General features: G+C 50.1%; 1 protein-coding gene across 1 annotated transcript; it reads right to left on the bottom strand.

Moving 5' to 3' along the window:
- Positions 1 to 7,734: 7,734 nt before the first annotated feature.
- Positions 7,735 to 9,247, bottom strand: LOC119823800 (H-2 class I histocompatibility antigen, alpha chain-like). The gene is made up of 5 exons (XM_038343857.1): positions 8,965 to 9,247; positions 8,724 to 8,837; positions 8,510 to 8,542; positions 8,263 to 8,310; positions 7,735 to 8,122 (listed from the first exon to the last, which is right to left on the bottom strand). Exons 1-4 carry the CDS (start codon positions 9,245 to 9,247, stop codon positions 8,264 to 8,266), a joined length of 477 nt encoding a protein of 158 aa, XP_038199785.1. The 3' UTR covers positions 7,735 to 8,122; position 8,263.
- Positions 9,248 to 10,351: the final 1,104 nt, after the last annotated feature.

Below are 10,351 nucleotides of genomic sequence, written 5' to 3'. Positions count from 1 at the left end.
CCACGGAGATTCCCTCAAACCTAAGGCACAGGGAAGCCTGGCTCAGCAGATGGGAAAGTTGGCAGGGAGCTCACTTCAATGTGGATCAAGTTACAAGAGAACTTGAGAAGAAACACACCATATAGGAAATCACCCTGGGGAGAGCCAGGTGCTGGGAGAAAACAACCCTGCTACTCCCGACAACCGGAGAGGTCAGAATGTCGTTCATGGCCATCAGGGTCCACCAACTCCACTGCACATTGCTCTCAGTAGCATAGTGTACAAAGTAGTGTGTCACTGTGACCTTGTCACACGTGCGTGTAATGTAGTGTGTCACTGTGACCTTGTCAGACGTGCGTGTAATGTAGTGGGTCATGTTTCCTCTCTCTCCCTCTGTCCCTTTCCGCACACCCTTACCCATGTCTGAGTCCCTAATACTCCTCCTGCTCTAATGCATCACCCCATGAATTTCCCATGATCCACCCAGTAATTCATTGCTTCTTTTAGGTTTTGTTTTATTCTATATTTATTTTATTTAGTTTTCCAAGACAGGTTTTCTTTGTGTAGCCCTGGCTGTCCTGGAACTCATTCTGTAGATCAGGCTAGCGTCAAACTCATGAACCTGCCTGCCTCTGCCTCTCCTGTGCTGGGATTAAATTGTGTACGACTGCCAGGTGGTGGTGCACACCTTTAATCCCAGCACTCGGAAGGCAGAGGCAGGTGGATGTCTGTGAGTTTGAGGCTGGCCTGGTCTCCAGAGTAAGTTCCGGGACAGGCTCCAAAGCTACAGAGAAACCCTGTCTCAAAAAACTAAAAAGTAAATTGTGCACTACCACGCCTGGCTCTCTCTTGTTTTATGAGACAGCTTTTCACTGTGCAGGCCCAGCACATGAGGGCTTCAGGGACTCGAGATGTTTGCTAGGCATTGTCTGGACAGCCCTTGGGCTCTGGTTCCAGTGCAGACCTGGTGCCACTGGCTGAGTTTTCCACTGTCCTTCATCTGTGTAATTCAGGTCGTTCCCCTCCCACCTGGCCTTGATGCTCACATTGGCACAGCAGCCTGCACTAGCCCAGTCCCCAGCAGGGGGCTTAGGACAAATGACTGTGTCACTCAAGTGTCTTCCCATACAAGATGCAAGGTGATCTCCCACACGGATGTCTTCAGAGGGTCCTGTGTGGGATTCTTACTGTACACTCACGACCTTGGCGTTGTTTCTGTCTTCCTTCCTTCCTTCCTTCCTTCCTTCCTTCCTTCCTTCCTCCCCCCTCCCTCCCTCCCTCCCTCCCTCCTTCCCACCCTCTTTTCCTCCCTTCTTCCCTTCCTTCCATCCTTCTTTCCTTCTTTCTTTTGTTTATTTTCTTTTTTTTTTTAAGACAGGGTTTCTCTGTGTAGCTGGCTGCCCTGGAACTCTATAGATCAGGCTAGCCTCAAAGTCAAAGAGATTCATCTGTCTCTGCCTCCCCAGTGCTGCTAGAATTAAAGTTTCATCATCATGGCCCAGATCCTGCCACCGTGACTCCAGTGTTCAAGGAGACCTGATAGTGAGCCTCCACGGCCTCCTTTCCTCAGCCTCTGCTCCCACCCACAGTAATGCTGACCTAGGATCCAGGGAAGATGGACAGGACAAACCTGCGCCCTGTCTTTCCCATGACAATGAGTCCCTGCTGTGTTCAGCACCAGGGCTGCTGTTTGCCCTCCATGTTCATTACCAGCACACAGAGTACAGGTGCCTCAAACAAACCTCCGGAGGCTCTGGCTACACTTGAACACTCACAGAACACCAGCCTGTTGGAGGCCTTGCAGGAGGGGTCCTGAAATGTGGGGGCAGGGGTGACACACATGCCACTGCTGTCCCTCAGACTGAAGGGTGCTGAGCACGGGGACCGTCCTTCTCCACCCGCACTGCCCAGTGTCCGCCTGCCCAGTCCTGCTGCAGTTCCAGCAGTCAGGATGCACGTGGCTTCCACTCTCTCACCCTGAGGGGGGACCTGTCCATGTGCTCCATGTCTTCACTGATGTGGGGGCTGAGAGGACCCTGGTGGCAGGCGTGGGGGAGGGGAGAGCAGGGTGAGGAGAGCAGACAGAGGCCCTGCAGGTCAAGTGCACCGCTTCCCTCCCATTTCCAGCTCTCAGACCCTTAGGGTTTTCCATCTTAGTATTTATTTCATGAGCATCCTGGAGCCGTTGATGGTCAGAAGCGATGTGAGATCCCCGGGGTCTGGAGTTAGGGAGGTTGTGAGCCACCATGTGGGTGCTGAGAACTGAGCCAGGTCCTCTGCAAGACCAGTGCTCTGAACACTGAGCCAACTCTCCAGTCGCTCCAAGTTGGTTTTTAAATAATTATCTTACTGTGTGTAAACAGAAATTGTATTCTGTCTGAGAAGTAACTATTTCCAGAGTTAACAACAGAGGGAGACGAATGGATCTTTTCACAGGTTAGTTTTCCCCAAATCCTCTTCTTATCCATTTGTTAGATCGATGGATTTCCTGTCGACCTGTGTATTTCTCCATCATTTTGGTTGAAGTTCACAGAGAGAAAAATCCAAGTTCGCATCCACACATAAGAGTTGATATTTTGTTGTTATTGTATTGTTTTGTTTTTCCAGACAAGGTTTCTCTGTGTATCCCTGACTGTCCTTGAATCCACTTTGTAGACCAGACTGGCCTGGAACTCACAGAGAGTCACCTGCCTCTGTGCCCCGTCCCACGCGTAAGTCAACGGAGACCCTAGATGGGGAGTGGGAATGGGATGGGACAAGAGACACAAGAGATGGAGACAAGATAGGATTCTGATCAAGTCCCTTTTAATCAAGGGAATAATCCAGGTAAATATAGGGTAAGGGAAACGAGGAAGTTCCTCTTGTATATATGGGTAACTAAAGAACTTACTAGGCCACCTAACCATGGTCTGATGGTCAGACGGAAAGTCCCTAACTGCAACAAGCAGAAAAGTCAGCATGTTCAGAAGACAGGAACGATGGAGCAGTAACTCCTTGCAGAGTTAGTATTTGACAGATCAGAACAGCAGGAGAAGCCAAGCGCAACAGGGTGGGTGAACTGATCCAGGGAGCAGTGAGTCTCTCAAACCTCTGCCTCCCAAGTGCTGGGATTAAAGGGGCGCGCCCCCACCAGCTGCTGTTATGCTTAATGTCTTCAAGTAGTCATGGACACTCAATTTTGATATGATAATAAAATAACACTTGAAGCTTTTATAAATAATTCTTTTTTTATAAATAATTCTTTTATTTTATGCATGTGAACGTTTTGCCTGCATGTAGGTATGTGAACCACATGGGGCCTGCAGCCTGAGGAGGTCAGGTTCAGGCATCAGGTTCCCGGGAGCTGGAGTTACAGGTGGTTGTGAGCTGCCTTGTGGGTGCTGCTCCAGGGCAAGGGAGGGGTGGGGTTGAGCTGGGGGGGGCGGAGCCTGCAGGGAGCAGGTGAGGCCCTGTGCTCCTCTGATTTAGTTATCTGCTGCGGCACAAACACTTGGTAGAGCAGGGTTCATCTCAGCTTCCACTTCTACCTCACAGTCCAGCATCCAAGGGATTCAGGGCAGGACGCTGAGACGGATCCTGGAGGTGGGGACTGAAGCAGAGACCATGGAGGGACACATCCTGTTGCCTGGTTCCTCATGGCCTCCTCAGCCTGACTCCTTACACACAGGGTCTACCTAGCAAGGGTTAGCTCCTCCCACACAGGTCTGGGCCACCCACATCAATCATCAATCAAGAAAGTCCTACAGAATTGCCTACATGCGTTCTAAATGGAGGCAGCTTCTCAGGTGAGGTTCCTCTCCTCAAACATGTCTATGATGTGACAATTGACAGAAAAGAAACAGCACAACCTCCCTGTGAGGGGCCGCTGAGCCTAGGACCTGAGGGAGGAGGATTGTGTGAGCCTCTTCCCTGGTGTGGAGCACCAGGAACCCATCCTCTGTGGGGCGGCCCCATTGTTAGAAGAGTTGGACTTGGAGGAGGGGACAGAGTGGGTTCCAACTCCATTTCTGTCCCTCAGTCCGTGGCCCTTCCACCCCCTCGCCTGGTGTGTGTTTCTGTTGAAATAGTCATAGGAGCAAACTGTGTAGGTCAGGGAAAGTCTCTCAGAGCAGCCAAACCTGATTATGGGAGGGACTGATTATGGAGGGTTTGAGAGAGAGAGAGAGAGAGAGAGAGACAGAGAGAGAGAGAGAGAGAGAGAGAGAGACAGAGACAGAGAGACAGAGACAGAGAGACACACACACACACAGAGAATGAATTTAAAAAGGAATGAAATAAGCATTCTCCCACTTAGAGCGGGCCTGGGTAAGCTGGAGGAAGCCTCTCTTCCCCACAAGGTCGGTTCTCCTGGGCTGTGTTCACAATGAAGTGTGGAGGATGTTATTCTTTTGGTCCCCGCCCCTTTCCACGCCCACTCCCAGCGACCTCTGGTCTCTTGGAGTCATCCTGAATCTCTTCCCTCTCTCTCTTCTCACTGCCCCCTTTTGCGTGTGCACACGCGCCCTCTCTCTCTCTCTCTCCCTCTCCCTCCCTCTCTCTCTCTTGCTCTCTCTCTCTTTCTCTCTATCCCCCTCTCTCTCTCTCTCTATCTCTATCTCTCTTTCTTGTTTCTCCCTCCCTTGATCCGCACTGTGGAGCACCCCCTTCCCTAATAAATAATTCTCCCACGCACGTGGTCGCGTCCTGGGTCTCCCTTCCTCCGGCTCCGCGATACACCCCACGCCAAAAAAGAAGAACAACAGAGGATGCAGATCCCACAGATGCGGCACTGCAGACTCACTGTGTGCAGAGCCTGCAGCTGCACTGCCCAGCAGGGAAGAACCGAGCTCAAAGGCAGCTCCTCTGCCTGCTCCTGCAGCCTGGAATCCTGTCAGAGCCACCTGGGACTTTCAGTTTGATTTGTCTTGAGTTGCAACAGTCATGTGGCCCTCACCTGGGCAGTCTCCTCAGGTGGAGCAGACTCTGAATGCTTCCCCCATCCAACCCCGTTTCAGTCTCTCCCAGGTCACCTCTGCAGGACTCAGAGTTTCTCTTTCCTTTCTTCATCCTCAGCTGGGCCAGTCAGTCTGGAAATGACAGTGGAGGGAAGAAAGGGAATTTACAGTCAGAGCAGGAAAGCTAGGGCACCTAGGAAGCCTGGTGTTTGGTATCTCAACACGGACCAGGAATGGAATCCTGTGAGGGGAATTCTGAGTGTTTGTGATCACACACCAAGAAAAGAGTCTTGTGACATAAGTTTGTTCAAAATGCGGAATTATTCTTGAACTGTGTTTTTTTTTTTTGTGCCCCTCCCAACTGTAGCAGATAGGAGTCTTTTTCTGATTACCCACTATTACTTTCTGTTGTTTCAATCAGATGTTTAAACTGTCCTTTATAAGTTTCTATGGTAACCGTGCTTTTCCCGTGTGCAGCTTCTCCTTGTGACTGTACACAGCTTGAACCCGTGAGAACACTGCTTCCATGACCTTTCCTAACCCTCAGATGCACACTGTCTGATGCTCTGAATAAAGCTGGCTACTGCATGCGACTTTAGTCTGCCTCCTTTATCAGCTCCGTTCTCCCAGCTCTGAAAAATTCTAGAGTGGGGACAGCTGAGTGGCCCCAACATTAGATCCTAGTGAGCCCCGCTGTACCCTAAAACTTGTGGATCACCACTGAGACTCTTCTTTCTAGATCCCCTCTGTGCCAAAGAACAAAGCCACACACAAGGTCCCCAGAGGGACTGTAACCTTTGCAGCTCAGATGGAGAGGTGTCCTGGCCATCTGGAGTCAGGAATATCACAAAGTCATAAGTTAGGAGCTCACAGCCCTGCTCCAAAGAAAGGTTTCCCCAGTGCAAGGGTAACAACTCTGCTCCAGCAGGGAGGGTTTCCCCGAGAAGCTCATGTCCTTCATCTCCACGTGTTCTCTGCATCCACAGGGAAACTGAGAATAACAGGACTCTATGCAGAGCTCATGTGTGGTTGTTTGCTGGGGCAAGTGTGGTGGTTTGAATAAAAATGGCCCCCATATGCTCATTAGAAGTGGCAGCATTGCCGGGAGGTGGTGGCGCATGCCTTTAATCCCAGCACTCGGGAGGCAGAGGCAGGCGGATCTCTGAGTTCGAGGCCAGCCTGGTCTACAAGAGCTAGTTCAAGGACAGGCTCTAGAAACTACAGGGAAACCCTGTCTCGAAAAAAAACCAAAAAAAAAAAAAAAGAAGAAGTGGCAGCATTACAAGTGTCCTTGTTGGAGCAGGTGTGACCGGCTTATTGGAGGAGGTCACAGGGGGTGGGAGGATGGCGTGGGGGTGGGCTTTGATGTCTCAGATGTTCAAGCCATGCCCAGTGTGGCCTTCTCTTCCTGCTGCCTAAGGATACCAAAGTAGGACTCTCATCTCCTTTAACACCAGGTCTGCTTGCCACCCTCCCTGATAATAGTGGACTAAACCTCTGAACTGTAAGCCTGCCTCATTAATTGGTTTCCTTTTTAATAGTTCCCGTGGCCATGGGGGTCTCCTCCCAACAATAGACACCATAACTGAGACAGGAAGTGCCCCCATGCTTTCCTCTCTCCCAGGATTCTAGCATCTTCTTTATGAGCTCACAGTGAGGACCCAGGATGCAGCTGTGCAGTTTTTCACCAAGGCTCTTCGGGCTGGGCGAGCCTTCCTGCTCTTGACACCGAGAAAGCAGGGCAGAGTCCAGCGGTGTCACAGAAACTGAGCTGGCAGCTGACACCTTGGGAACAAATCCTCGGGTGCTGGCAGAGGGGGAGGAAGAACTGAGAGCACAGAGGAGGTCTGTGCAGGAGAGAACGGGAGCCCAGCTTCTTCTAGGAGGGGTGGGTATCTGGGACTGTGTCTTCTCATTGCATCTGGCTGGGGTTGCAGAAGGAAGGGGGTCTGTGGGGCCTCAGCAGGCACCGTGTACAGGAGGAGAGACGCAGAGGGAGGCTCTGGACTGTGGTATTTCCCATGAGTAGAAAGAACCATGGGAGAAAGGATGCCATGGGACAGAGAGGTCAATGCTGTCTGAGGGCAGTCTCTCATTCCCCTTGGGAGACTTGGGACTCTGAGGTCACAGAGGACAATTACACCAGAGGCTTCTGGAATTTCTGTATGACTGAAAGCCCTTCCTCTGCTGTGACCCTGGGACCCACAGCTGGATGGTGCTCTTGTCCTCACCTCAGACCATGGCCGTGAGACTCTAACATGGCTGGGGTGGCGATGTCACTGGAAGCAAGCCCCCCTGGACCTGTGAGCGGGGACAGCTGTGTAGAAGACTCTGGAAATACTTATGCTCCTGGACAAATTTTCAACACAGAATAGCTTGAAGCTGTTTGCTCAATTTGGGAAATAACCAGGCCAGCTTAAAGATAAACAATTATATTTTTAATTTAATAAGGGGAAACTCATGCCACAAGAATGGGAAGTCTGAGTTCTGCTGTGTCTGGTGGGAATCACCCAGAGAGAGCATGCACCTGGTCAGTCCCAGTTTTCTTCCTGGGCTCCAACTACCCTGCCTTAACTAGGCTCCACTTCTTAAAGGTGATTGGTTAACAGAGCTTACCCCCCCCCATCACCTGTGGTCACAGACCTCAGCATGTGGTTGTAAGGAACCAAGAGAACAAAGCCAGGAAGGGACAGAGCTGAGGAGTGACCAAGTCACAGCCAACTGGGACTGAGCTCCACCTGGGCACAGCCCTGTTCTCACTCAGCTCCCACAGCCTCACCTTGTCTTATTAGATACCCACAACCTAATGAACACAGTCTGGGAGGGTCTCCATGCTGCCATTTATTTCCTCCATGAACTCCAAGTATCACAGTCCCTCAGTTTACACACCAATCCACCTATCAGATCAAGGATGGGAACAATCAAGTTCACATTCAGATCCTTATTTCAGTAGGGGGAAGTCAGGGCCTGCAGCTCAGGGCAGCATGCAGGTGGCAGGATGGAGATGTTCCCTTTTGCCTGCGCTGGACCAGGGAGGTTGAAGGAAACCCAGACAGGACAGAGACAATCTCCTGGTGTGCAGGGTGAGCTGGGTTCCACCTTTCTTCACAATGATTCTATTGGATCCCGTGGAAATTCAGACAATGTTACTGAATGAGAACGGAACACCACAGGAGAGACCTGAACACATCTGTCATTGTGTCTTCACGCTACAGAACAAGAGTCATGAACAATTATTGTAAAGACAACATCCCAACAACCTGCCACTCACTAAAATGTGATTCTGGGAGACCCTGAAACCCAATCATGTCCAGTTTGCCCCTCCCGATATCAACTCTCAGAGTGTCACCTTAACAGTCTTGGAGGGACACGTCAGAGCTCTGGGCACTGTCCCTGTCTAGGATAAATACATACATATATACATACATACATATATATGTATATATTATATATATTTGTTTTCATAGGAAAGCAAAAACAGGAACCACAGAAAATTTTGGTGGACGGGCTATTATGGGTTACCAGATTACCAGAGATCTCCCAAACTATAGCTTTATCCAAAGGGTCTCAGCAACAATCCTGCCCACCACTCTTACCTGAAGCTGGAGCATAGTTCCCTCCATTGCCACCTGTGAGAAGAAAAGCTGTGAGAGACCAGGGAAAACCCTGACCCTAGGAAGCTTCCAGAACTAACAGCAGACCCAGGTTAGAGACAGGAGCAATGAGGGGTGTGGATGTGTTTCCCATTAATGAGGCAGAGCACACTTCTAAAAGGGGCTGAGAGAGAACTCAGACCCTGCCCTTTCCTACCTGTGTTTCTCCTCCTCTTCCTCACAAAAGCCACCACAGCTCCAATGATCACAGCTCCAAGAAGAACCAGACCAGCAATGACTGCCATGATGGGGACCGTGGACTGAGGAGGCTCTGGGAAGGGAAGGACAGGAAGGGAAGGTGAGGGTCATGACCCCAGCTCTCAGCCCTGACCCTGCTCAGGGTCTGCAGAAGGCTCCAGCTTTCCCTGACCCCAGCTCTGCACCCACTCCCTCCTTACCCCATCTCAGGGTGAGGGGCTCAGGCAGCCCCTCATGGTGCACATGGCATGTGTATTTGTGCTCCTCCCCAGAAGGCACCACCAGAGATGCCCACTTCTGGAAGGTTCCATCCCCAGAAGGTCTGGTCTCCACCAGCTCCATATCCTGAGTCTGTTCCTCCTCCTCCCTCTGCCAGCTCAGGGTGATGAAGGCAGGGTAGAAGCCCAGGGCCCAGCATCTTAGGGTGACGTTGGGGGAGACTTGTCTGACACTGAATAGGAGGAACAGAGGCTTCTGGGACATCTGCTGAAAAGGAAGGTCAGCTGGGTGCTTTCTCTACCTCTCTGAGCTCACAGGCTTTCACCTTAGCATCTGGCTTCTGATTCTTTGTTGGTAAAATTGAACGATTGAGATTTTGTTAATAATGTTTGGCACTCCAATGTTTGGCATGACCACACAGACAGAGAAATCATGCCAGCTGCAGACAAACTGTGAAGCCATCAGGTTTGGTAAGACAGCTGGAAAGTCCTCAAAGAGAGAGCCAAGTAATATTAAAAGGAAAAATCTTTTCCACATTGAGGGTGGAAAAATCATAGCACAGGGCATTAGGGCCCTGCTACTCAGCTACTTAGACGGCCTGGAAACAGAAGCAGGAAATGAGAAGGTCAAAGACTGAACAGAGATTGACATAATACTGATCATAATTAATACCAGTCGGTAATTCATGGTTTATCCTCAACAGCCATAGCAGTTTTAGTGCCAAATATGAAAAAGATTTATAAGATACAGCCTTATAAAGACATAGATGAAAATAAGAAAATCCTCAGACACAGACAGAGGGACTTAGACAAGAGCCTACTGTGCCACCTCATGGGGAAACTGAAGAGGGGTGGCCCAAGGTTGTTAGAAAACCAACCTTAGTTTACCCAGTGACTACAAATAAAAAACTGCCCTCAGGCAATGGGCACCTCTGAGGTTTGGCAGATGTTAAGTGGAATCCTATAGACATATTTCATTTGAGGAGATCTAAGGAAGGGGTCATTTCATGTGTATGCCATCATCCTGTGTGTAGAAGATGTTAAACTCATGGGCAACTCAGAACAGAATGATCCCCCAGGACTGGAAAGGTTTGGCGACAGCAGCATTGGAACCTGGTCCTCAGTTACAGTGGTGAACATGGTGGACAGAGGAAGCCAGGGCTCTAGAACAATGAAATATGACAGAGGTGCTGATATTTCCCAAGAGCAGTTTCTAGGTGAAGGACATTGCAAACTGATCCTGAGAAAACACAAAGAGGAGATTCTACCAATTGTCTAGGATAAAAGACAGGTTTACAGAAAATTCAACCTCAGAAAGCACAAATCAGGAGAGATCAATTATGAACTCAATAATTTTTCAGAAGTTGTT

The sequence above is a fragment of the Arvicola amphibius genome, chromosome 9, assembly GCF_903992535.2.
Source record: "Arvicola amphibius chromosome 9, mArvAmp1.2, whole genome shotgun sequence".
Lineage (NCBI taxonomy): Eukaryota > Metazoa > Chordata > Mammalia > Rodentia > Cricetidae > Arvicola > Arvicola amphibius.
This window is presented reverse-complemented; position numbering and strand designations above follow the sequence as displayed.

Coding starts and splice junctions, on each gene's coding strand:
- LOC119823800 (XM_038343857.1), bottom strand. CDS start 9,247: ATGTCCCAGAAGCCTCTGTTCCTCCTATTCAGTGTCAGACAAGTCTCC. Junction 8,543..8,723: donor GAAGAGGAGGAGAAACACAG/GTAGGAAAGGGC, acceptor TTCTTCTCACAG/GTGGCAATGGAGGGAACTAT. Junction 8,311..8,509: donor GAACTATGCTCCAGCTTCAG/GTAAGAGTGGTG, acceptor TATTTATCCTAG/ACAGGGACAGTGCCCAGAGC.